The sequence below is a fragment of the Lepidochelys kempii genome, chromosome 2, assembly GCF_965140285.1.
Source record: "Lepidochelys kempii isolate rLepKem1 chromosome 2, rLepKem1.hap1, whole genome shotgun sequence".
Classification (NCBI taxonomy): Eukaryota; Metazoa; Chordata; order Testudines; family Cheloniidae; genus Lepidochelys; species Lepidochelys kempii.
In genome coordinates, this window is record NC_136381.1 from 3,161,871 (window position 1) to 3,188,109 (window position 26,239).

Genomic DNA, 26,239 nt, shown 5'->3' on the forward strand with positions numbered 1-26,239 from the left:
CAGCACAGACCCCCTGGGATGGGCGTGGTGCAAAGAGCCAACTCAGCTAGCCCTGACTGGCAGAAAGGCTGGGTACAGGCTGGCCCATGGAGCCTGGGTGCCCCTCTCCCTCCAGGTATGGCAATTGGAGATGAGTTCCCTGCTGCCCCGCCCCCGGAGTTGCGCCCACCCCCGGGCACAGGACAAGGCCCCAACAGTGGGGCTGCCCTCCACAGCGCTGGATCCCAGTGACCACCACAGCCAGCTGCAGGGACGGGCTCGCAGCGACTAGCCCCACAGGCAAGAGGGCACCGTGGCTCCGTGCATGGGACAAGCATAGGAACCCGCTCAGCCCTCCTGGGGGAGGCAGGGCTATCCTCCACTAGACGGGGAAACTGAGATAGAGATTGGGCAGGGCCTGTGTCTCAGAGGGCAGGTGCTGGGCACTTGTGAATGTCGGCCCCTATAAGGGGTCTCAGCTCATGCACCCAGCCCCCCAAAAAACAGCACACACAGAATGACTGGAATCCAGTGGCCCAAGGCTGCGTGTCCCAGGGTGCTAGGGCAGGGATCCATGCCCCCGGCGCCCGGGCACCGCCAGAGCCACCCTGCAGGGCTCCCACCCAGAGGGCAAGCCCTGGACATTCACCCGCTCAGCTGGGCAAACTCGCCCCCCTGCCATGAGTAGCTGAGGGAGCGCAGGGTGTGCGTCTCCTCTCCAACAGCCGAAGGGCGTCGCGTGGGCTGGGGCAGGCCAGACCCCAAGTGTTATCTGGGTTCGACGGACGCCTGCCCCAGCCCATTGGCCCCCAGCTCCGCTCCAGCCCCCCCGGGGGGGAGGGATGGAGGTGGGCAGTGGGAGTGGCTGGGGGAGCTGCCGGGAGTGCGGCAGGGGCGGGCTGGGGAGACCCAGCTCTTTACATTTCCTGAGCCGGCCGGGGCTGCCCCCGCCAGGCAGCTGCTCCTGGAAAGGTCACGCAGCGGCTCGGGCTGCACACAGAGCGAGGCGACGCCCTCCCAGGTGCCCGCCGCAGCTCTGCCACAGGCTCCGGGGAGTGTGCACTGGCAGGAGGGAGCCCCTGGGAGCCGAGGAGAGTGCCAGGCCCCCAGCGAGGTGAGTGCCAGCCCGAATGGGCAGCCCCTTGCGCTCTGTGCTCCCAGGGCTGCCTGGACCCGGGGCAGGGCACCAGCCTTTGGGTCCTTTGGGTGGCTGATGCCCAGCAGCGCCCCCTGCAGTCTGGCATCGAGGGAGCAGCTCCCATGGAGCTTTGCTTTATGCCCCGCTGCTCCCCCAGCCCAGCCCAGCACGCTCCCTCCAGGGCTACCTGGGCTGGGGCAGCTGCCAGGGCAGGGCAGCAAGGGGCGCTGGCTGGTCAGGTCACAGCCCCTTGCAGCGGGGAGAGCAGGGCTGTTCACTGGAGCTCACCCGCGGGTGGGACCACCCAGGCCAGGCAGCCCTTCTCCGTTGTCCTGCTGTGACTATCCCAGGCGGCGGGGCTCCCCGTCCCCAAGATTGTGCCCCCAGGGCTGTGCCCGACACCCGTGTTCCTTGGCTCAGTGTCATCCCACTGCTTTCGATTTACCCCCTGGCTCCCCCTTCCATGGTCCCCTCCCCTGGTCCCACGCCTCCGGGGCAAGGCCTGGCGGGACACAACCTCGTGGCTCCAAGCCCCAATGCTTCGGGCGGCTCAGCTCTGGACATCCTGCCCTGTGCCAGTGGTGTCTGGTACGGCAGGGCCCAACACCGGCTCTGCGTGCGGCACCTGGGGGCGCCGGGGCAGGAGGCCCCTGGGTCTGCAGTCCCAAATCACCCTGGGCAACCGCATCCACATCCCACTGCAACCTCCTGCCTGAGTCATTCGGGGGCTGGGGATTGGGCTCTTCCCAGTCTAGAGCAATCGCTGCGTTTCCAGCCGCGGTGCTGGGCCCTGCCCCATGTCCCGTCTCCCCCAGCCGCGGTGCTGGGCCCCGCCCCGTCCCATGTCCCCTGCACTAGTTCTCCGTCCTTGCTGCGTGTCCAGCCACGGTGCTGGGCCCTGCCCCTTGTCCCCTGCACTAGTTCTCCGTCCTTGCTGCGTGTCCAGCCGCGGTGCTGGGCCCTGACCCATGTCCCCTGCACTAGTTCTCCGTCCTTGCTGCGTGTCCAGCCGCGGTGCTGGGCCCTGCCCCTTGTCCCCTGCGCTAGTTCTCCGTCCTTGCTGCGTGTCCAGCTGCGGTGCTGGTCCCTGACCCATGTCCCCTGCACTAGTTCTCCGTCCTTGCTGCGTGTCCAGCCGCGGTGCTGGGCCCTGCCCCTTGTCCCCTGCGCTAGTTCTCCGTCCTTGCTGCGTGTCCAGCCGCGGTGCTGGGCCCTGCCCCTTGTCCCCTGCGCTAGTTCTCCGTCCTTGTGGGGTTTGCAGCTCGCCACACGTCATGTCATCTGGGCAGCGTCATTACTGGTGATTGCACCAGTTGGGGAGCGGAGGAGGAGGGCCTGTTTATTCGGAGCGGGGTGGGGAGCGACTGCCCGCTCTGCGGGTTCTCCAGGCTGGTGCTGATGGAGCCAGTCTGGAAAGGGACTGGGAGTCTCAACAGCTGGTGATTGAGAAGGTGGGGCTGGGACCTGCAGCCCTGGCAGGAGGCCCAAGGCAGGAGGGGCCCGGCACCCCCCATGCAGCCTATCAGGTCCCACCAGGCCGGCACAGCCTCCGGCTGGGCTCAGCTCACATGGACTGATAATCAGTCAGGTCCAGGTGGGTGTGTCAGCAGGGCCCTGCCGTGCCACTTCTCCGTTAACCCGCCCAGTGCTGGAACCTGGGGAGGAGGGCGGCATAACCTCCTTCTCCCTGAATCTTCCTGCTTGGCTGGGAAGTGGGGCCAGGGGGCACCTAGATTGGGCACACCCCTGCCCTGACCTATTTCTGGAATCCCCTCCGGTTCTGGGACGTTACCTTGAGCCTCTTCCTCACTGAGGGCCGGTGCCTTCGCCTGGCTGGGGCAACCAGAGTCTGATGGACCCAAGCAGGAGGGGGATTGCGGGCTAAGCCCTGGCAGGTGGCAGTGCCCTGGGTGCAAACGGTGCAAACTCACCCAGACTCTGAGTCACCCTGAGCAGCTGGGGCAGGGGGAGCTTGGGAGGTGCCGAACTCACCCTGCTCTAGAGAGGGAACTTGCCGTACAGACTCCATGGAGCCGGGGGTTGTAACTGGACGAGCCAACTTCTGCCAGGGTGGCCTAAACCGGCTCAGCGGCTCCTGTGCACCTGGCTGAAGTTCAAGGGCTTCTCCATGGTCATTAGCATCGCGTCACCGCACAGGAACCTGGGCTGGTCCCCAGGGACACGCCCCGGCCCCTGGCAGAGCCACGGGGCCGGGAGCTGGCTGAGAACCCCCAAGGCCACCCAAGAGCCACATGCTGGAAATGGCGCTCAGGCCTCCTGCCTGCCTGGGCTCGAACCAGCGACTTGGCTGGATACCTGTGTATGTGGCAGGGCGGGAACGTGGAGCCGATATCAAGAGACATCCTAACAAAGCACAGCTGCGGGCTTTGGGGACCCGGCCGAGCATGACAGCAGGAGAATTGGGGCTGGCCCCAATGCCCCAGTGCAGCGTGAGGGGCCGCTGTGCTGCAGGGAGCAGGGTGGGGCTCAGTAGAGGCGTTCTCTCACAGTCAGTGCGGACCCTAATACCCAATAAGCAGCAGGGGGCGCTGTGCTGCCAGAAGACTCACTAGGGGGCACTCTCCCCTGGCAGGCAGTGTTGGCCCCAATGGCCCAGCCCCGCACTAGGGGGCGCTGTGCTGCAGGAGGTGCCATCTTTTGAATGAAGCCTACGACCGAGGTCCTGCCCGCTTGGTGGCCATTAAAGATCCCAGGGTACGTTTGCAGGCGTAGAGGAGTTACCCCCGTGTCCTGGCCAAATCCCAGTGGCCATGATTCCACTGCATCCCCTTTAATTTCAGCTGGGCACAGGATTCTTCTTCACTTCCTCTCCTAAAGCGCTCTGTGCTGTTACTGCTCGCTGGGACGGCTGCTGCGCTCCACCCCAGCAGTGGCTGCAGGAATCCCTCAAGGGTCGGCGCTTGTAAATCAGTGTATTAATCACCTTGGGATCCTCGCGGTGTGACTGTGCCCCCTGGCCCAAGTGTCCTTCCCCTGGCTCCCTGGGCTGGGGGCCGGTCCCCTCACCACCCAGAGGCCTTCTTGCCAGCGCTAATGGGGGCGGGGGGTTACAAGGCTCAGCTCTGCCTGGTGCCAGACTTCTGCCTGTTGGCTCTGCCCACTGGCGCTTTTCCCCTCACCAGCCTCCTGGCAAGACCCAGAGACACCCCTCCCGATGCCCCTTTTCTGGGTTAAATAGCCACGGGAGGAGAACTCGAGCCGGGGGGCCAGCGGGAGAAGGGAGATGGAAACGGACCGGAGAGCTGCACAGAGGCTGCTGAAGGCAGTGCAGAGGGGCAGCGGGTGAGGGCGTTACAGGGTGGCTGCTCCAGACAGGAGGCGCTGCAGTGGAGGGGACATTCTCCTGCACAGAGAGCTTGGCGTTCGGGGACCCGGCCATGTATAAGCTGCAGTAATAGCTTTCGGCTACGCGGGAGCCCTGCAGGAATGATCAGAGCAGCAGACTGGCAGCCAGGATGCCCTATTCCTGGCTCTGCCATTGGCTCACTGGGTGACCTTGGGCAAGTCATGGCCCCTCTCTGTGCCTCAGTTTCCCCATTGGCAAATGGGGCCCACCCTGCTCTCCCAAGGGGACTGCGAGGTGTCAAGCACGTTGATATTCCTGGAGGGGAGTCAGTCTGCTTGTGCTGTAGGGACCCAGGGACTGATCCAAAACCAACCTGCCTCAGAGCTTGGCAGCGGCAGAGGGGAGAGCGCCCCCTACTGAGTCACCTGCCCTGTTCCCCTCAGCACAGCGCCCCCTTGTGCCAGGCAGGGGCATTGGGGTAGGGGCACTCTGCCCTTGCAGTTAGCGCTGTCCCCAGTGCCCCAGCAGAGTTTCATGTGGCTATGGGATTGCGCTTCACTCCCTGTCCCAATCTGCTGTGCCGTATTTCTGCTGAACGACTGCCATGCTCCACCCCAGAAATGGCTGCATTTCAGTGGTGGGGGAAGGGAGCCCCGTACTCAACCTGCAAAGCAGAGCACACTGGGATGACAGTCACCCCAACGAGGCTCAGAACTGGGGAGAGAATGGCTCAGCTGCTGCCTGACACCAGCTTCCAGCCCCTCAGCGCCCAGGGGACTCAGGCCCCACAGTCCCGACCCAGGCTGGCTGGCTGACTGGCCCAGGCAAGATTTCACTGGGCCCAGCCCATTTGGATTGGGCAAGAATCAGCCAGAGCCGTTGCCCCAAACTGAACCCCAGAGCTCTTGAGGGCTGTAAAATCCCCAGCCCGTTTGCTGATGGCTGAGCCAGGGAGACCCTGCCCCCGCTCAGCGGATCCCCGCGGCGGTGGGGTGGGGGGCCCTTCTCGCGCTAACCTGAGATGCCGAAGAGCTGGTTCGGATTGTTTCCAGCTCACCCGGCTGAATTGAAAACTCCGGCTCCTCCGCCCCAACCTCTGCCCACTTCTGAAATTCCCCCGTGAGCACCACGGCCTTGGATCATACCGGCCCCCGGCCAGCACTGTGAAACCAGTTCCTTGCTGCACAGCGGGCCCCTCACCCCACTCCCTGTGGCCCTGGCTGGTCCGGCTCCACGCCGCTCTGCCTGCCAAGGTGTCCCCTTCACTCCACAGTGAGGTGGTGCCGTGCTTGAGGGGCAGTGAAGGCCATTGTGCCACACTGTCTGCATCCCTGCTCCCATCGCCCTATTCTGGGGAGGAGCGGCCTCCCATGAGTGGATCGCAGGCCGCTGGGTGGCTCCGTGCCCAGAGCTGGGTGCAGTTGACGTTCTCCAGCCGGCCCTGTGATCACCTCAAGCGGGGATGGTGGACTTGAGCATGCCTGAGCACCCATTACCCTAGGTCAGCCTGCGAAGGCTGGGCCCGGGGCCTCTGGCTGGCTTTGGGAGAGCCCAGCTGGTTGCCCAGCTCAGAGAGGGTCAATGCCCGTGAGATTCAGGAGTTATCAGTGGGTCCCTGTTCTAGGCTTTTCCCCTCCCACGGCTATTATTAATTCCTGAAATGCTTTAAAAACTCCACCTATTGACAGGAAAGCTCCTGCATCGTTAACGGATCGCGTGGGTGAGCTGGAACACTCAGTAACAATCGGTCTCTCACCTTCTATGGAGGGGTCTCAAAGTGCTTTACCAAGGTGGGTGAGCACTGTAACAAACTGTTCTACTGTGTGCCATATGCACTATACTGCCAACAGACAATGGAGATTCTCCTCTACACCAAGTGGCATGAGCCAGTGCTTTCAGGACTGGATAATCTGAGCTGCCTATGCAGGATGGCACCAGGTCCTGGGTGGTCACTCACAGATACTATCCCCATGTTACAGAAGGAGAAACTGAGGCACAAAGAGATTTATCTGACTCAACCAAGCTCACAGAGCAAGTCAGGGATCAAACCCAGGTGTCTGGGTTCCCAGCCCCACCCCCTGCCTGCGAGACGAGGCTGCCTCCCCGGATCAGTCCACTTGAATTGTTTAACCTGCCGGGACCCAAGCTCAGCTGGGTTCTACAGTTGGTGACATCGTTAACGCCCGATACTTGGGAGACAGCCCAGCCGGTATCGGGCTCAGGCAGGTGAGTGGTGACTTGCAGCGTGTTCCCGTAGGTGGCTGGAGGGGTGTTGTTAGGGCAGCAGAACGTGATGGCTTCTGTCCCGGCTGGGCCACTGACTCACTGTGCGACCATGGGCAAGTCCCTTCCCCTCTCCAGGGTTTGGGGGAAGGGTGGGGCCATGAACCACCCACCCTTCTCAGGTGGTTCCCAGAGGCTGGGACCTATGGCTGGTGGGTATGTGTCACCCCTGCCCCTGGCTGCAGTGAGGCGGCCCACATAAGAACCCAGGCAGATCATCTGAACTGTTCAAGTGTGTCTCATAAGCTCTATACTGCTGCAGCTAAGGGAGAGTCTCCTTTACCCCAAGTGATCCAGGCCTAGTGGCAGAAGGTGCCTGGTTTTCTCTCCCTGCTGCTGGGCATTAAGCCTGGGTTGGCCAAGGAGGCAGGTCCCATTTGGGGGGGTCACTTTGCCCCAAGATTCTCTGCCTTGAAAGGTGAGGAGAAAGGGGGGACCTGGCCTCACCCTCTTCCCAGCACTGGCTGTGGGGAGTGGGGGGGCTGTTGACCCATCCAGGAACGGCCCAGAGGGGTGACGTACTGCCAAGCACCGAGTTCCCCACCCTGCCGCACCAGAGAACTGTGATCAGTAGTGACTCAGAGACGAGAGCGCCCCCTGCTGAGCCTCCCAGCCCACTCCCTGCAGCGCTGGCTCAGAGGGGAGCGCACCCCCTACTCCCTGCAGTGAGTGGCTCTGTGGGCTGGTGCGTTCAGCGGACCCGTTCCCCGGTTTGCCGCCTCATGTGCGGAGGGAGTTGTGCTCCAGGCCTGGCCTGGTGGACACAGTGACCTGGGCTCCGCTGGGTGGGTGAGGCTGTAACATGGCTCAGCGCCCCTGCCCGCTCCCCAGCCTGATACCCCCTGAGCAGGCTGTGGTGAGAGGAGCCCTCTTCCTTGGCCCCTTTGGGCAGCCCCACAGGTGTTACCGGGCACATCCCAGCGTCCCAGCCCGCGGGCCTGTAGAAAGGCCTCTGGGGTGTATGTGTCTACAGTGTGCTCCACTGCCCTCTACTGGATGGAATCAGAACCACTTGACTGTGTGTCCGAGGCCCCGTACCACCTGTGGCTGGTGGCGATTCTCCTTTAGCTCCAGTTGCGGGAGCCTGGTGGCAGGGAGCCTGGGCACCGTTCTGAGTGGTGGCACCGTGACAACCACGACAGCCACTGGCAAGATACAGGAGCCTCCGGCTCTGTTCCGGACGCCCCAGGCCCATCGTTAGCCATCCAGCCTAGCCCTGCCGAGCCCCGGCAGCCCCCTGGGCCAGGAGCGCGGGAAGGGGGAGATAAAAAGCCCAATTTCCCTCCTGGAGCCTGGTGAAAAACACTGTGGGGGGCTGAGCGGGGGGGGGGGGGTGAGGGCTTTCTGCCATTGTGCCAAATGGGCTCCAGTCCTGGCAGGCTCCCAGGGCCTCCCGCGTCCCTTTCACTCTCTTTTCTTCTCCCTCCCAGGCCTGTGTCTCTTTCAGCACCGGGCTGTCTCCTCCCCCCCCGCCCCCCGCCCCCCTTTCTGCCCCTTCTGCCCCGTATTAAAGAGCTTCTGAGCAGCTGGCTCCAGCTCTGCGCCTGGGAACCCGGGGCGCCTCCCGAGCAGCTGGGTCGGTGCTCGCGTCCCGCGGGGGGTCACGCCTGGCTGCGGAGGGGGAGGGAGCAAGACAAGGACCAAGTCCCTGGAGGCTCCGGGGTGGGGTGGTGGGAGGGAACTGGGCCAGGGAAGAGGGGAGGGAGCAAGACAAGGACCAAGTCCCTGGAGGCTGCAGGGGGGCGGGGGGTGGGAAGAGCCAGAGCCCTTCCCCCGGTCAGTTTCCTTCCCTCCCTCCCCGGGCACCTGCCGCCCCCATCCCTCCCCAGCCCTGATCCGCGGCTCCCCCTCGAGCCCCAGCTCCAGGGACGTCCCCCCGCCAGCCCCCCGCTCCTCCCGGGCGGCTCCCGCGGCATGAAGGCGCTGCAGGCTGCCGGGGCTGCGCGGGTGGCAGCGGCTGCGCTCAGCCGGGCACCCCCGGGGGCCCCGAGCCCCGGGCGCCCCGGCGCCCCGCTGCCGCCCCCGGCTCTCAGCTCCCTCCCCTCCTTGCCTTGCAGAGCCCGGGCGGATCTGGCCAGGATGGCGGAGAACGGGCTGCGGGACAAGGTGCTGAGCCTGGACTCCATGAACCCGTGGGTGAAGCGGGTGGAGTACGCGGTGCGGGGCCCCATCCTGGCCCGCGCGGTGGAGCTGGAGGAGAAACTGAGGCAGGTAAGGGGCAGAGCCGCCCCCTGGATCGCTCGGCTGGGGCCTCACCCCGTGCCCGCCCCGGCTGTCCGGGCTGGTTGGGTCGCCAGCCCCCCGGGGCAGGGGCCCGCTGTGCTGTTTGTACAGCGCCTGGCACTGTGCGGCCGCCCGCTCTCAGGGGGCCCTGGGGCGCTGCCGGAATAGCCACAGTGTTGTTAGACCCCCTCCGCGGGCAAGGCGGGCATCACCATGGGCAGCTTCTCTCAGCAGTGCCCACTGGGCCCCCTGGCCACCCTGTGCCCCCCAGTGCCTGGACACCTGTCCCCCTGCCCCCCCAGTGCCTGAGCACCCTGCCCCCTGGCCTTCCAGTGCATGGGCACTTTGCCCCATGCCCCAAGTGCCTGAGCCCCTTCGTGGGCCCTGCATGAGCCCTCCCTGGGTCCGATCCTGAGCAATGCCCCCCAGCTCCTCTTGAAGCCCATGGGAAGCATCTCCTGGGCATGGACCCTGCGTTCCTCTGAGAGCACAGCGCCAGGCTCCTCTGACAGCCGCCCTCCAGTCATCGCATCCCTGGCACCCAGGAGGGCGCCCAGCTGCTGATTTCTTCACTGCGTGCTGGGAAGCCCAAGGTCTTGAGCAAAGCCCTGGACGTTGCCTGTGAATTAGCTGCACTTAGTGCCCTCAGCCCAGAGCCCTGTGCAGACTCTGTGGGTGCTTTTCCCGGGAGCCCGCCAGCACTGCGGAAACGCAGCCACTTCTGGGGTGGAAAGGGGCAGCGCGCAGCAGGGCCAGGCAGCAGGCCGGGAAGGGAAGACAAACTCCACGTGGAACTGCAGAGGCGCGGGGGCAGGGGGTGGCCGGGTGATACTCCAGACACCGAGGAGCTGATGGGCAGGAGAGAGACTGCTCACACTGGCAGGCCTCAGTTCTGGGGCTGGGACATCCTCTCCCAAGGGGATGGAGCGGGAGCCCAGTGCCTGCCACACTGACAGATCCTGCCAGACCCCAGGGACTGCCACACTGGCCGTGCCCTCATCCGGCGCCCTGTCTGGTTCTGCCTGGTCAGGCCACCCCACCAGCTGGAAGGTGAGGCAGGGGCGGGGCCAGTCACCAGGGTTACACTTGCACCTAGGCTTGTACTCTGCACACCTGGGCACAGGTGTCTCCCTGGCCTGACATGGGTGGCTCATTTACATAACCTGGCTCCAATCCCTGTGTCACTCTTCCCCTCTCCTCCCTCTGTCCCCACGCCAGGACCCAGGGGGAGGCAGGAGGCTCCCAGAGGGAGGTGATCCAGGGCTGGGAGCTCCCATCTCTGGCACTGGCTGGGTCCGGGGGGTAGCTCTGTGCAGGGGGCTCAGCGAGGTGCTGTCCATGCCCGCTAGGGCTGGGCTGCGTCTCACTGTCCTGGTGAACATGCTAGTGGTGGCGATGTGCGTGCAACCACGTGGCTCGGGGGGATCCAGTAAGGGTTAATGGGTGGGCAGGTTACAGCCCAGGCAGGCTCCATGCCGCCTTGCCAGGGATGGCCGCTCCCTCACACTGAAGGGCGGGGGGGACGTCCCTCCTGCCCTGACAGCCACTGACAGCCGCAAGCTCTGGGCCCTTCCTGCCCGTTCCTGGCACTGTCTGGTCTGGCAGGTGCAGGCAGGCTCCAGGACAGGGGCTTTGACAGCCTCGCTCACCCTGGCACAGGGCGTCAGACCCGGCAGCAGTGACCATCCTGCCAGCATGGCCTAACACAAGCGGCTGGCCAGGGCCGGGAGCGGCCGACAGCCCAGTCAGGGCGCAGGGGGTGCAGTGGCCCTGGCCAAAGAGAGGCTCCAGGTCTGTGTGTAATCCCTGCGCTGGCTGAGACCTGTAGCTGCAGAAAAACCAACCTGCACACGGAGCCAATCTGTGGGCACTTAGGGCTCCAGGATACCCCGGGGCTGCGTGCATGGGCACCTGCAATAACTCATAAACAGCCGGGTTGGGATTTGAATCCTCTTGTTCCAAAAACCCAGGCCCTGCCACTTGAGCTAGAGGAGAATCCCCTTGAGCTGTGAGCAGTACAGGGCCTATGACACAGAGCTGGGCAGTGCTGAGTCCATGCAGGAGAGGGCAGTGGTGTGTGGGTGTGGTCTCACCAGCCAGGCCTCCCCTCCCCTCCCAACAGGCTGTGGCTGTCCCCTGCCCAGTGACTGCTGCATGCTATGAAGTGCCAGGGGGGCAGAGGTTGTGCCCTTTGTAGTTAGCAGTGGGAGCAGGCTGGGTATGCCCCTGGCTGGGAGGGTTCCTCTGGCACCAGCAGGTTATGCTTTCCCAGGCCTCATGGCATGGTGCCACCTTGCCAGCTGCTTTGGCTGCCTCTCCTGCAGCTTGCGGTCAAAGGAGCCTGTCTCGCTGCCAGCCTCTGACCAACCACCACAAGGGATGGCCCAGTCCCCTGCACGGCCCCCATGCCCGCCCTGGATTACATCCAGCTGGCTTGGCATGTGTCACGTCCCCACCACGTAGCCCACGTCCCCAGGTCCATGCCATTGCTCTGCACACAGACGCGGGGTCCCTCGTCCCTGCACGGGCTCTGGGCTCAGTCCCCTGGGGGCCCCAGATGGGGGTGGGGGAGACAGCCTGTCCCATCCCAGCACCTGGGACACTGTGGGGCCCGCTCTCCCTGGGGGTGCCTGGGCCTTGGGAGGGGCAGCACAGGGCAGAGGGCGTCATGAACGGAGCTGAGAAAGGCCTGCCCTGCCTGGGGTCCTGGGGATGGGCAAGCATCCCTGGGGCGTGGGGCGTGGGCTTGGGACAGGCAGGCCAAGCCCAGAGCCACTCGGCTCCTTGCAGCTCGTGTGCCCTGCCAGGGCCGGGCGCTGCCCTGGTTCTTGGCCCCTGATGGCCAACCAGGGCAGCGCAGGGCATTCCCGTGCCGGGCTGACTGTGTGTATCCCTTGTGCAATGCCTGGCGCTGGGGGTTTACCCGCACAGGTCAGGGCAGGCATGTGGTGAGGGGCAAAGTCCCTGGGGGCGGGGTGGGGGCACTTTCCCCAGCTGATCCTGGAGCCAAGTGCAGCGTCCCAGGCTCAGGGTGACGCAGGAATTCTTGCTTCCGAGACACGTCATCCCGAGGGCAGTGACCTCCCTGCCTGCGTGGGTGCTCCAGGCTGGGCATGCAGCCAGGCCTGGGACGCCCCGGCCCCGCCCACAGGAGGCGCTGTGGGGAGCGGGGGCAGGAGTACCGGTGCTGGAGCCTGGCTGGCAGGGACCCAGCAGCTCTGCTCCGGCCTGGCACTGTGGGGTGGGCGTGACGGCTGCGGGGCAAGTCGAGGGCTGCAAGGCAGGTGCGGCAGGAATCCGCCAGCCGGGAGCCTCAATCAGAGCCCCTCACTGCGGAGCTGCACTGGGCAGCGGGACGTGCTCGCCCCCCACAACCACAGCCCACTTAGGGACACCAAGGCCCCAGGGTGGCGCTAGGGGGCGCTGTGCTGCACGGCAGGGGGCGCTCTTCCCGCTGGATGCAGGCTGGGTATCATAGCTGGGGGACAGGGGCAGCTTTCCCAGGGTTGGCTCCGTTCTCCCTCCTCCCTCTCTGCTCCCACAGGGTGTGAAGAAGCCTTTCACAGAGGTGATTAAAGCCAACATTGGCGATGCCCATGCCATGGGCCAGCGCCCCATCACCTTCCTGCGCCAGGTACAGCAGGGCTCTGCCACCGCCGGGAGCGGGAAATGTGGGGGGGAAAGGGGGCGACCCCCCCTCCGATCTGAGTTTGGGGGACAGGCCTTGGGCTGGGCCCCTGCCGCTCTGCGGGTGGGGGTGGGGGTGGGGAGGGAGCTGGAAAGAGCCTGTGCCGAGTTTGGGGGTGGGCTATAAAGCCCAGCCAGTGTGGCTAGTACCCCTCTGCCTTTGTGCAGGGGACACTGAGGCACAGGGAGGGAAGGGTTGTGTCTGAGATGGCTCATGGCACCAGTTGTGGAGCCAGCAATAGAAGCCAGGAGTTCTGGCACCCAGCCCCTCCCCTGCCCCTGGCTCTAACCACTGGCCAGAACTGCTGGGCCATTAGACCAGAGCAAGGGGGCACAGGACACAGACAGTGGGGATGAAAGGGCTCAGGAGCCTGTGGAACTCACTGCTGCAGGAGCTTGGTAACTCCAGGCATGGGCTAGATGCTGACAACCCTGAACTGAGACGCTGCCAAGTCAGGACTTGAGGCTCCTCCCTGCAGCCCCATCACACAGAGCTGGGGGCCCTGCTGGTCCCCAAGTTCCCTGTCAGCCAGGCTGCTAGGCAGGGAGGGCTCCTGGGGTGGGGGCAGCTGCGTGGCTGTGGGGTGGAACATGGAGCAGTCTTGAGGCTTTGTGCCCTGCAGGTCAGTGCCTTGTGCCTGTACCCCGAGCTGCTGAGCGAACCCCTCTTCCCTGACGATGCCAAGCAGAGGGCACGCAGACTGCTGGCAGCATGCGGAGGGCAGAGCATCGGTGAGTACCCCCCCCCGGGAACTCAGCCTGCTGCCCATTGCCCCCCCGCCAGGAACCCAGCCTGCTGCCCCCCGCAGGAACCCAGCCTGCCACCCCCCCAGGAACTCAGACTGCTGCCCCCACCCCAGGAACCCAGCCTGCTGCCCGTTGCCCCCCTCAGGAACCCAGCCTGCTGCCTCCCGCCACCCAGGAACTCAGACTACTGCCTGCTGCCCCCTGGGAACCCAGCCTCCTGCCCACTCTGCCCCAGTCCAGTGTGCTGCCCAGCCCAGCTTGCAGCCCCCTCCCCAATATGCTGCCCACCCCCTCAGGCCCAGGGCGCTTCCAGGCCCCCACCCAGCCACAGCAGAGTCACACGTGACCCATACGAGACCTGCAGGGGCGCGTCCAGAGCCACATGGGACATCTGCTTGGCTAAGGGCCCAGGCCCAGCTGCTCTGGGCACACAGTGCCCACAGGCGAGGACTGGCACGGCCTGGTAGCCTTGCTGGTACCCTCGAGGGTGCCACATACAGAAGAGCAGGACCCTGGAATGTGTTAAAATCTCTGTGTAATCTACTGGGTGGCTTCTGGGGGAGATGAGTTTGGGGGGCTCCGGCTGATACCCCAAATCCCCTGTCCCCGAGAGGGGCCCCTCCGGGGCGGCCAGGTGTCCCAGAGATGCTGTCCCTGTTCCCTGCATGGCTGACAGCATCTCTCCAACCGGGAGCACTAACCCCCGTGATGTAGCCCCCCCCCCAGCCGGGCCCCAAGGGCAGCACCCCCTGGAGCCTCCTCTGCTCACCAGCACCCCGCAGCGTCTGCTACCCCAGGCCCTAGCTCGGGTCTCTCCCCCGCCAGGTGCCTACACTGCCAGCCCTGGCATCGAGATCATCCGCCAGGACGTGGCACGGTACATCGAGAGGCGGGACGGGGGCATCCCCGCCAACCCGGACAACATCTTCCTGTCGACCGGTGCCAGTGATGCCGTCATGGTAGGGTGTCCCATCCCCCCCAGCAATGGGCACACACGGGGGGCTGCAGGCTGGGACTGAGGGGTATCGATAGAGCTGGGTTGGGGGGGAGTCCAGGAATGTGGGTCGGGAGTGAGGGGCACCAGCAGAGCTGGCGGGGGGGGGGGAGGGAGCGCCAGGCTGGGCTAGCAGGGGGCCGCGGGTCGGGAGTGGGGGGCACCGGCAGAGCTTGGGGGAGGTCTCTGCTCCCCCTGGGATCTTTACTCTCTCCCGTTCCTGAGCTCTCGGTGCCCCCGTGCCCGGGGAAGAGTTGGTCTCTCGCTCTGCTGCCTGGTTGCTGATGCCCCTGGAGCTCCCAGGACCCCTCCCCCCGAGCCCCTCCCGCCCCGCTCTGGGCCCTGGGCCACCCCTGTTGGCTTTACCCTCAGGGCAGCACCCAGGGGGCTGGGACCCAGCTCTTATGCCAGCGTTGCCTGGGTGCTTGGGCAGCCTCACAAAGGGCCCTTTGTGCCATGCTGGGCACAGCCCTGGCAGATTGGCAGCCACAGGCCTGCTGGGAACTCACAGGCTGGGATAGTGGGGTGGGGGGAGGGATGACAGAGGGGGGCAAGAAGGGTATGGGGAGGCTGCCTCCAGGTAACCTCTGCGAGGAGCAATGGGGGGCAGGCATCTGACCCAGTCCTGCACCCCTGTCCCTGGGGGTGGGGGGTGCTCCAGGGCCGTGTGAAGTGGTCCAGTGGGCACTGCCCAGAGCATCAGTGGCCCTTTGGTCCCAGCCCCCAGGGCCCTGCTGCTCCTCGGGGGGAGCCCTGACCCAGACCCATTGCCACACCCTCGTGCCCCTCTGCCCCCCTGCGCTGCGGCCCCGGTGGACCCCTGGCCCCTGCCCGCCCTGTGCTGCCCCTGCCCATCCCTCCCTCTCTCCCCAGACCATGCTGAAGCTGCTGGTGTCGGGGGAGGGCCGGTCGCGGACGGGCGTGATGATCCCCATCCCCCAGTACCCGCTGTACTCAGCTGGCATCGCCGAGCTCAACGCCGTGCAGATCAACTACTACCTGGACGAGGAGCACTGCTGGGCGCTGGACGTCGGGGAGCTGCGGCGGGCCCTGTGCCAGGCCCGCAATCACTGCCAGCCCCGGGTGCTGTGCATCATCAACCCTGGGAACCCCACGGGTACCGCCGGGCGGGCAGGGAGGGGAATGGGACAGGGGCCTTTCTCCCCCAGGGGGCGTCGGCTCTGATCCAGCCGCAGGGCAGGGACTGCCAGGCTCAGTGGGGCCCGGGGGATCTCCAGAGGTGCCCAGCCAGCACCTGTCACCAGCCCTTCACTCTTTAGCTGGCTCTTTTAACAAAGCTCCAGCTTCCCCCTCACCAGCCAGGGGGCCGGGTACTGAGAGGTCAGCGCAGGGGGGCCAGGTCCAGGTAGCAGCTGAGCTCCGCAGCCAGGGTCAAGCAGAGGCAGGGTGGACTAGGGGTTACAGCTGGGCACGGGAAGCCAGGACTCCTGGGTTCTATCCCAGCACTGCCAGACTCTGTATGACCTTGGGCCCGTCTCATCCTCCCCCTGCCCCGACGCGTCAGTTCCTGGCTGTAACACGGAGGCGACCCTGAGCCACCTGCCAAGGGCCCGTGCTGGGAATTAGTGCTTGTGAAGGGCTTTGAGATCCACGGGTGGGCAGAGGAAAGGGGCAAGGTGACCTAGTGTCTGGGGCCCTGGCACCATGACTTGGGTGCCATCCAGGCAGAGTGAGGGGCAATGGAGCGAACAGTCCAGCCCAGTGCTGTGCCCACCTCCTGGCCTGTGCCCCCAGTGCTGGGGGGGACGGTGTGGGGGGCAGCAGGTCTATGGGGCCCTGTATAAAGCTGTCCCCCAGTGCCAGGGTGGGTGAGGGAGGCCTAGGGGGCAGGAGATCGAGGCTGCTGTGGGGCTCTGTGTGGAGCTGTCCCCCAGTGCCAGGGTGGGTGAGGGCAGCGTGGGAGGGCAGGAGGTGCTGGCTGGTGCGGGGCCTCCACGTCCCCCCTGATGGGCTTATCCTGTGCCCACAGGCCAGGTCCAGAGCCGGAAATGCATTGAGGATGTCATCAAATTTGCGTGGGAGGAGCAGCTCTTCCTGATGGCCGACGAGGTGAGGGCAAGAGCTGGCTCCTAGCCCCGACTGCCCCACGGCCAGGCTCCCTGTCCTGGGGTGTGGTTATCTCGGGGGCGGGGGCGAGTGTCTCTTTTGGGGAGCCAGCCCGGCGCCCCCCCACCAGAGGGGCGGGCAGAGCTCCGGGACTGCCCATGCCCAGAGGAGTGGGCTGGGCTGTAGGGTCCCGTGGCCAGGTGGGTGTTGGCCCTGGCGTGGCCTGTAGGGTTGGCCGTATTCCTGGAGGTTTCATGATCACACAACGTCATCTTAATTAAAGATTCATCTTTGACTCCTGGAGACACCAGGACAATCCTGGAGGGTTGGCACCCCTAGGCCTGCCTGTGGGCCCGGCGGGTGCCCTGACCCCCCTCTTCCCCCCAACAGGTCTATCAGGACAACGTCTATGCCGAGGGCTCCGAGTTCCACTCCTTCAAGAAGGTCCTTTTCGAGCTGGGCCCCACGTACTCGAGCGTGGTGGAGCTGGCCTCCTTCCACTCCATCTCCAAGGGCTTCATGGGAGAGTGAGTGGCCCCTGCCCGCCCCTGGGCTGCCCCACGCCCCGAGGGCAGCCTGCCCAGTGCCCGGGGCTTGGGGCAGAGCACGGCTGGCGGGAGCAGGGAGCGGGCAGCCCACCGAGTCAGCTGCTCAGGCCCTGCCCGGGACCCCCCCGTCCACCCTTCGGGGCGGTTCTGACCCGGAGCTGAGCCCAGCCGAGCTGCTCACAGCAGCCCAACACCCCCCACGGCTTGTGTGTCGCGGAAGCATGCCATGCCGGGCAGCACCGAGCCGTGCCCCTTTGCCCTGGGGTCCCAGAGACCTCGCCCCGCAGGGGGCACCCCCAAGGGGCAGGAGGGACACAGCCCCCAGGGCATTGAGGGGCAAGGTAGGGACTCATGGGGTGCCTGTGGGGGGAGCAACAAGTGATCCCTCCCAGTAGTGGGAAGCCAGGCCCCAAACCCCAGGGGTCCCAGAGGGATGGAGGACAGGCCCTGCCCCCAAGAGTCTCAGAGGGAGGGAGAGCCAGGCCCTATCCCGCAAGGGTCCCAGAGGGACGGGATAGCCAGGCCCTGCACCCCAGGGGTTCCAGAGGGAGGGGGGAGCCAGGCCCTGCACCCCAGGGGTCCCAGAGGGAGGGGAGCCAGGCCCCATGTCTCGCCCTCTCGTCCCCCAGGTGCGGGTTCCGCAGCGGGTACATGGAGGTGGTGAACCTGGATCCGGCGGTGCAGCAGCAGCTCTCCAAGCTGGTGTCAGTGCGGCTGTGCCCGCCCGTGCCCGGCCAGGTGCTGCTGGACGTTGTCATGAACCCACCGAAGCCTGGCGAGCCCTCGTACCAGAGCTTCATCCAGGTAAGTGCGGGGGGCTCGCAGCCAAGGCCCTGATCCCAGCCACCAGCCCCAGCCCCTCCCTGAGGGGCACCCCCCACCAACCCCATGGGCATCTTACCCCATAGCCACCAGCTGCCCCCTGCACCAGCCCCAGGGAAGGCCCCATCCCCCCCCTCCACCACCCCCATGGGCCTCTCACCCTGACCCCCAGGCCCTGCTATACCCAAGTGCCTGTCCCCACTTCCCCCTGCCTGCAGCCCCTCCCTTCTCCCCCACGGCAGCCCCCTGCCACTCAGCGCTGTGGGTCTCTCTCTTGGCTCCCAGGAGAAGCAGGCAGTGCTGAGCGACCTGGCCCACAAAGCGCAGCTGACCCAGGAGATCTTCAGCCAAGTGCCCGGGATCCGCTGTAACCCCGTGCAGGGCGCCATGTACTCCTTCCCCAGGATCCAGATCCCAGCCAGGGCGGTTCAGGAGGCCCAGGTGAGAGCTGGGCACGGAGCAGCCTGGTGGGCGGGGGTGGGGGAGCAGGGCCTATTTGCCAGGTGTCCGGTTTTCGACCAAGGGACCCTGGTGGCTCCGGTCAGCACCGCTGTGTGGGCTGTTAAAAGTCCAGTCGGCAGCGCAGCGCGGCTACGGCAGCTCCCTGCCTGCCCCGGCTCCACGCGGCCCCGGAAGCAGCGGCCTGTTCCCCCTCCGGCTCCTAGGCGCAGGGGCAGCCAGGGGGCTCCAGGTGCTGCCCCCTCCCCACGCGCAGTTCCCAGCCATGGGAGCTGCGGGGGCAGCGCCGGCAGATGGGGCATCGCGCGGCAGGTGCCGGAGAGGGGACGTGCTGCTTCCGTGAGCTGCCTCGGGTAAGTGCCACCCGGGGCCCGCGCCCCTCACCCCCTCCCACGCACCAACTCCCTGCCCCAGCCCTGACCCCCGCCCACCTTCCAAACCCCCCAGCCAGAGCCTGCACCCCCTCCTCCACCCCAAACCCCTGCCTCAGCCGGGAGCCCCCTCCCACACTCCGAACCCCTCGGCTCCACCCTCCAGCCTGGAGCCCGCTCCTGCTCTCCAAACGGCTCATCCCCAGCACCACCCCAGAGCCTGCACCCCCCAGATGGAGTCCTCTGCCCCTCCCGCATCCCAACCCACTGACTCAGCCCGGAGCCCCCCTCCCATACTCCGAACCCCTCGGCTCCACCCCCCAGCCTGGAGCCCCCTCCTGCTCTCCAAACCCCTCATCCCTAGCCCCACCCCAGAGCCTGCACCCCCCAGATGGAGTCCTCTGCCCCTCCCGCATCCCAGCCCACTGACTCAGCCCGGAGCCCCCTCCCACACCCTGAACTCCTCATTTCTGGCCCCACCCCAGAGCCCGCACCCCTTCCCACATCCCAACCCCCTGAGCCAGCCCAATGAAAATGAGTGAGCGAGTGAGGGTGGGGAGGGTGAGCGACCCGGAGGGGGAGGGGGGAATATGGAGTGAACAGGGGCGGGACCTCGGGGAAGGGGCGTGGCAGGGGCGTGGCCTCGGAGGAGGGTGGGGGCTTAGGGTGTTCAGTTTTGTGTGAGTAGAAAGTTGGCAACCCTCACAGGGCCAGGGGAGAGCCGGGCACGGAGCAGCCTCGGGGATGGGGTTGGGGGAGCCGAGCACGGAGCAGGCATCTCTGCTCCCCTCCCATCTCCCCTAAGCCCAGCCCTTGCTCCTCCCCAGGCCCGGGGCTTTGCCCCAGACATGTTCTTCTGCCTCCAGCTGCTGGAGGAGACGGGCATCTGCGTGGTGCCAGGAAGCGGCTTTGGGCAGCGAGAGGGCACCTATCACTTCAGGTAAGGGTCCCCCTGGCCACGCTCCGCACCCGGGTCCCCTGGGAAGGGCTGGCAATGTGGAGCTGGGAGAGACCCGGCAGTCTGCACCCCCGCCCGAATCCTGACACCCACCCCCTCCGCCCGACTCCCACAGCTGCTCACACCCCCAGTCCTACCTGCCATCCTCCTGCCCCTCAATCCTAACCCACAGCCCTGCCCCCTCGGGAGGTCTCTGACTCCCGCTTTCTCTTGTGCCCGCTTGTGCCCAGCTGTGCAGGGTGATGGGGGGGTGTTAACGGGAGCGGGCGGGTGCTGGCAGGATGGGCTCAGCCAGGTGCCCGGGGCTGAGGGGATCTCTCTGCCCACAGAATGACCATCCTGCCGCCTGCGGAGAAGCTCCAGATCCTGCTGAAGAAACTCAGCCAGTTCTATGCCAAGTTCACCCAGGAATATTCCTAAGGTGCTGCCCGGGGCAGCCGCCCGCTCTGCCCTGCCTGTCCATCCAGCGCCCGCCGGGGGCTGGGGCAGCTTCTCCCTCTGGCCGTGGGACTGGCCCGCCCTGCCCCCATGGCCCAGCTGGCTGAATTCCACTAGCCCCATGCAGCCTGCTGGGCACTGCTGGATCAGGTGCCCTGGCATCTGGGCAGGCCCTGGCATCGCCAGTCAGTGGGACCTGCGGCTGGGCTCCGGCAGCACCCTCTGTGGTGCACCCCCATGCTCCTTCTCACGCACGTCCCCTGGCCAGGCTGTATCAACAGCACTGCTCCTGCCCCCTGGTCGGTGCCAAGCCCCAGGTGCCCACCAGCTCCTCCCCACCCACATAGTGCCTTGAGCCATCTCGTCCTGAAGTGCCTTGTTCCCCCACCTCCTCTGCTGGCCCCCGTGCCCGGCGAGGGGGCAGCCCCATGGCTCTGTCTGCCCCACAGGCCAGGCCAGCAGGGCTCCCTGCGCCACCCCCTTCCCTGGGCTACAGCGGGTCGGACAGAGCCACCCAGGGACCCAGGCTGGGCACACGGTGCCTGCCCAGGTGGAGAGCTGCCTGCCGGGGGCATGGACAGCTGCAGCCCACGGAGGGACGTGCCCAGCCCAGGAGGGTCTAAGTGTCCCTATTTGAGCCTGCGGGGCTTTGCTCGCCCCCGCCCAGCTCGTCCCCAGGGCCTCCCTGCGCCCGGGTCCTGGGCAGAGACGCGGCCGGGGGCTGCGCGAGGGCCTGGCCTGGAGCCCCCAGAGCAGCAATAAACAGTTAATGACTGAACAAGGGCTGCCATGCTGTGTATGGGGGGTGGGGGGTCATGGCTCTGGAGGGGGGGCCCACGCTGGGACACACGGCCACCCCAATCCTTGCCAGTGTACGGCCCCGCAGGAGTGAGCGCCACCTGCTGGCCACGCTGCTGGCTGCCCCACCATCAGCCGGGCGCCGGCAGGCAGGTGGCAGTGGTGGGGCTCTGCCCCCGTCTTGCCGCCCCACTGTGGGTCTCTGCAGCCCCCTTGTAGCTGAAGGATGAAGAGCAACAGCTATACTAAGCAGGAACCTGCCCACATGCTGCAGCCAGCCCTTGCCAGGCCCGAGGGGCCTGCTGTGTCTGGGTGTGGGGCTGGCCGGGGTGGGCGCAGTGATGCTGGGGAGCTCGCCAGCTTTCACCCCTGTTTTGTGCTCAGTGTAGCTGGGCCCTGGAGCCACAGGGCCGGGCTGCAGGGAACGGGCAGGACTCAGCATCCCATGGAGAGCGAGCCGGGTCCCCTGGTTCTCCCGTGGGGAGGTGGGCACAGCTGGGGGCAGGGGAGACATCCCATGGGGCAGAGGACAGGAGCTCGAGAAAGGAGGAGGCCGGGGAGGGAGGTGTGTCCCTGGGGATGGAGTCAGCTCTCTGCCCCACTTAGTGCCATGGTTGATACAGGAGCAGGACATGGGGCCGGGGGTTAAGCTCAGGGGTCAGCCCCCGGTCATGTGTCCTGTCCCCCGCACCTGCCCCACTCAAGACTGGCGCCTGCAGGATGCCCCGCCGGACTCCCAACAGCAGCGAGAGCACGGGAGGGCACCGTCCCTGGGGTGAGCACAGCGCCGGCGTCCCCTCTGTGATGAGCTGCAGAACGGCCACTGTACACCTGGGCTCGGAGACATGCCGGCGCCACGCGGCCTGTGGTACCCTGTGCCCCCCGCCACTGCCCAGGCCTCGCCCTTCTGCCTCTGCATGCCGGGCCTGCCTGCCGCCTGGGCCACTAACAGCTGCTGCTGCCCTGCCGGGGGGTCAGCACCCGCCAGAGCCAGCCGGGGAGTCGCTGCAAGTTGGCTGGCACTTGGCACTGCCCGACGCTGGTAGGGGCAGAGCTCTGGCTGCCCAGGCCACAGCCAGCTGACTGATAAACCCACCGCTGTATGGAGAAGGCTGGTTGGTGTCAGGGCAGCTCCTGGCTAGGGGCGCTGGGCCCTGACGAGGGGCCAAGTCTCTGCCAGGCATCAAGGGCAGAGCTCCCTGGGAAGGCAGGAGGGCTGGAGCCCAGACGGGCAGTCTAGGAGGCGGGAAGGCCGTGTGGCCTGCCCTGAAGCAGAGTGGGACCCCTGGGGGGTCTGCCCCACTGTGAGGGTTTCTCCAAGGGACTGTTTACAAGGTGGGGGAGTGTCACATTGGTCCTGTGGATCCGTGACAGTGGGGTAGGACGCTGCTTGTGGAGTAGGGGGGCGGGGTGAGGGCACAGCCTGGAGATACGGGTGGGGGGGTCAGGGTGCTGCTGGGGGTAAGGACCAGGGGATCAGGGTGCCACCCTGATGTCAGATACAAAGAGGGTCAGGGCACCACTTGGGATAGGCACCGGGGGTGGGGGGGTGGGGATCAGGAGGGCTTGGCCTTGTTTCAGCACCCATCAGCCCACGGGCTCAGCCAGCAGAGCCGCTCTGGGTATGAGGAGCCGCCTGAAACCCAAGCCGCGGGCTTGGCCCATGTCCGCGGCCCGGGAGCTGGCCAGGCTGTGTGTGCCCGCCAGTGCGTCGGCAAGGCCAGCCCATGGGGCGCGAGCGCTGTCAGCAGTGGGCACCACTGGGGAAGGAGCAGCCCTCCTGCCCCAGCCAGCAGAAGCAGGTTCTCTTCAGCAGCCAGCTGGATGGCGCCATCCATGCACCATCTGCCCTGGACCCAACCTGCCACGAGGAGCAGGACAGCACGGCACGAGCCGGGGCCATGTGGGCAGCAGGAATCGAACCTGCAACCTGACTCCCAAAGCACCAGTGCTAAGGCCAGACCCTCCAACCCAGCAGTGCCCAGCAGGCTGCGATGTAGAGGGCGACATGGACGTGGGTCACCAGGACACTAGTAACAGACAGGGTCTTTCCTTCTACCATCTCACGGCACGTCATGGGGCAGGGCAGGAGGGGAAACTGAGGCATGGGGAGGGGAAGGGGCTTGGTCACACATTACATGGCAAGTCAGTGGCAGAGCTGGGAAATGAACCCAGGTGTCCAGACCCCACTGAGGTGCCCTGACCCACCAGGTGAGGCTGCCTCTGCCAGGACAGTCCCAGGCATTTGTAGCCAGCGTCTCCAGGCAGCTTGTGTCACACAGGCAGAAGTGCGACTAGGACAGGCTGAGAATGGCCGGGCGCTCGCCCCCAGGACTGACCGTGCCAGCCCCAAAGGGGCTCTTGTCTCTGACTCACCCGTCGGGCACCCAGGGTTGATGACGCACAGCACTTTGGCGGGGTGCAGTGCCCCTGGCTTTCCCAAGTACCCGCCTTGATCTCCCCGATATCCAGGGCCCAGGCGCCTCCTCGTCCAGGTGGTACTGCACCCTGACGGCACCGGTCAGTGCTACGGCGTCCGCATAGAGAGGGTGCCCGGGCACCAGCAGCAGCATCCCCGCCCTCCCGGGGTCCTGCTCATTGACCACCAGGGGGAGGACAAACTGGGCAAGGAATCAGAGAGGTCAGACAGCTCGGCTCTGACCTCCCGGCCCCCAGGAACGTGGAACCCCCTGCTCCCAGTGACATACACCACCTCAATAGCTGAGCTCGCCCACCCCCACAGCTTCCAAACAGGGCCTGTCCAGCCCTAGGAACTAGGTGAGCCATCCACTCTCCCAGTGAGGCTGTAGGGAAAGCCCCAGTAACTGGGGGTGCTGTGGGGAGCGGGGTAGGGGCACTGGCTGTGGGGGAGCTCCCAGCTACTCCATTCCCAGCCTCACCCAGCAGGGGGTGCTGTGGGGAGCAGGGCAGATGCTCTGGTGGGGGGAGGCGCTCCTGGCTACTCCAGTCCCAATCTCTCCCAGCTGGAGGCGCTGCAGGGGGGCGCAGGCTGGGAGCTCCCGGGCAGCTCGGCCATGGCAGACGGGGCGTTATGGTCTCTCACATGGTGCTAGGATTAGCGACTCGGTTACGTGGGGGAGCTTAGCAGCTGGAGGGGAGCCCGCCCCCCTGGCCCCGCACCTGGGCAGGGCAGTGCCCAGGTTACCTTGCCTATGAAGGTGATGGGTTTCCGGCCCATCACGTGTGGCTTGGAGCTGCAGTCAGTGATCTCCTGTCAGGGTCTGGGTGCGCCCTAGGGGAGGATCAGCTGACATTCCCCAGGGCCTGCTGCCCACGGCCCTCAGCACTCGTTACCCACATTGACTCAGTAACCCCACAGCCCCCTTCACCTCTGCGAGGCAGCTCTGGGCTAGCCCCTTCGAATACCTGGGAAACTGAGGCACAGAGTGAGGGAGGGATTTGCCGAAGGCCCCACAGCTCGTTAGTTGCAGAGCCACAAATAGAACCCAGGAGTCCTGGCTTCCAGGCCCACCCTCCCTCCTGAAACTGTGGGGCTCAGGGGCTGCCCCCGCCATGTACCAGGCTCACCCAGCAGCGAAGGACTGACCGTGCCCAGTTCATGCTGCAGCCCTTGCCAGGCGAGGTCCCAGCACACCTCCAGTCCCAGGCAGTGGGGGCCAGGGTCTCCAGGGTCTGCCCGTTCCTCCAGCTCATCCTGGCGCTGGGGTTTCAGGACTGCTCTGAACACCGGGGCCAGGGCAGAGCGCCCACAGGATGCCCCCAGACTGGCACCTCCCCCTTGCAGTTGGTGACTGCAGGGGCCCTTTGCCAGAGCCCTGTGCCCTGCCCACAAACAGCCCGTGGTTGATGTTTAACCTGCCCTGTCCCTGCAGCTCAGCCCATTACACCAACGCTGGGCAGAGGAGAGCACACAGGCAGCCACCCGCCCGGGGCCATGTGGGGGCAACCCGAGATCTCCCCACATGTCGATTCCCTTGGCTCTCTCAGCCTGGCAGGCTGCTCCATTCACTCCCTGCCGTCTGGCCCGGGTTAGCCTGGGCAGAGAGGGGGCATGGGCTGTGCCCACATGGGCACTGAGACACGATGGGCCTGGCCTGGGAACAGGGTGAGTGTCTCCGCTCTGATCCCATGCCAGTGGCTCATAATGCCACCCAGCCCTGCTCAGTGGAGTAAAGCCTCCGAGTGGGGCTGCTGGCCACCTGCAGGCCTGTCTGGCTGACCCATCTCTCTCTGCAGCTCTAAGGCATCACAGTGTTAGTCCGGAGGTAAGGGAGGGTGATCACAATCCAGGTGCTCCCCAGCCAGGAGAGGAATCCACCTGGCACAAAATTGGCACAGCTGGCATCAATGCCCAGCAGAGACCAAGGTCCATGGAAACCTGGCTCCCCTTGGGGTGAATGTCTGCCCCAGATGGGCACACTAACCCCTTCCAGGCACCAGGGCCACCAAGCTTTGTGCCCATCCCGGACAGCTGGCAGGAGCCTGGCCAGGGCAGAGGCATCTGGTGTCTGAGCAGCAGGCATGGTCCCTTGGGAAGGAACATGCCTCTTAGCATCTCTCAGCTGTGCCCCTTGGCCAGACGCAGCAGGGCACCAGCGGGGATTGAACCCATGGCACGCAGCACCAAACCACAGGCAGGTGCGGCTCCAGCCCTTGGCTGAGTGACTAGCCGGCTGTGCTGGGGCAGGCCACTGGTGGGAGCCATGATCACACACCTGGTCCCAGGCATTATCCAAGTCACATACGGTGTCTCCGCTGCCCGTGGGCCACAGTGAGTCCCCGGGGAGCTGAGCTGGGTCAGAGCTGCGCTGGCCAAGCCTGCTCCGGCCCCCCCAGAACCAGCGAGGGGCCACGCACCATTCGCTAGTGCAGGGATTTTGCAGTGCACTAGGGGATGCCTGGGACACACAGTCCCAGGGGAGGGCTGGTCACAGCCGTGGGGCAGGCAGGCCCTGGCCCAGCCCTTGCCGAGGGGGAAGCAGACCCACGGGAGGGCATTGCAAAGCCCGCTGTGCAGAGCAGTGCCCAGGGGCAAGGACTCAGGCCCACCTAGAGCTGTAATGCCCCGAGTGTCCCCAAGGGGGCAGCATCTTCCCCTTGGTGTAAAGCATCCGTGGTGCTGCGGGGGCCCTGGCCAGGAAGGATGCTCGGGCATGTTGCAGGGGGCCGCTCCGCGCAGGGGGCTGGCTGGAGCCGAGCCTGCGGCCCCTGCCCTGTGCAGTGCTCCGGGGGAGGCAGCGCTAATGGCAAACCCAGCAGTGCCGGAGCTGAGGGCATCTCTCGGGCTCATTAACGAGTGACCCAAAGGGCCACCTTTGTCCTCTGGTGGGGGAAGGCGAATTGGACCTTCGAGCCGGTCTGCCCGCCCCCCCCCGGCAGGGCTTTCGGCAGCCCTGCAGCGAGGCAGGCAGCAGCCCCGCTGTGCGCCCAGCGCGGGG

At 66.0% G+C, this 26,239-nt stretch overlaps 1 protein-coding gene across 3 annotated transcripts; it reads left to right on the plus strand.

The window, feature by feature from the left end:
* Positions 1–1,008: 1,008 nt before the first annotated feature.
* Positions 1,009–20,802, plus strand: GPT (glutamic--pyruvic transaminase). 3 transcript variants are annotated; one of them, XM_073329914.1, is made up of 12 exons: positions 1,009–1,093; positions 8,765–8,918; positions 12,475–12,564; positions 13,241–13,349; positions 14,190–14,323; positions 15,232–15,475; positions 16,349–16,428; positions 16,816–16,952; positions 17,603–17,777; positions 18,081–18,236; positions 19,453–19,565; positions 19,913–20,802. In XM_073329914.1, the coding sequence occupies exons 2-12, from the start codon at positions 8,787–8,789 to the stop codon at positions 20,001–20,003; spliced, it is 1,461 nt and encodes a 486-aa protein (XP_073186015.1). In that variant the 5' UTR covers positions 1,009–1,093; positions 8,765–8,786; the 3' UTR covers positions 20,004–20,802. The 3 variants fall into 3 exon arrangements, with proteins under 3 accessions (XP_073186015.1, XP_073186016.1, XP_073186013.1); XM_073329915.2 differs by lacking the exon at positions 1,009–1,093 and adding an exon at positions 8,232–8,283; XM_073329912.2 differs by lacking the exon at positions 1,009–1,093 and having other exon boundaries at positions 8,494–8,918.
* The last annotated feature ends 5,437 nt before the right edge of the window (positions 20,803–26,239 follow it).

Coding starts and splice junctions, on each gene's coding strand:
- GPT (XM_073329912.2), top strand. CDS start 8,622: ATGAAGGCGCTGCAGGCTGCCGGGGCTGCGCGGGTGGCAGCGGCTGCG. Junction 14,324..15,231: donor GTGCCAGTGATGCCGTCATG/GTAGGGTGTCCC, acceptor CTCTCTCCCCAG/ACCATGCTGAAGCTGCTGGT. Junction 16,953..17,602: donor TCCAAGGGCTTCATGGGAGA/GTGAGTGGCCCC, acceptor CTCGTCCCCCAG/GTGCGGGTTCCGCAGCGGGT.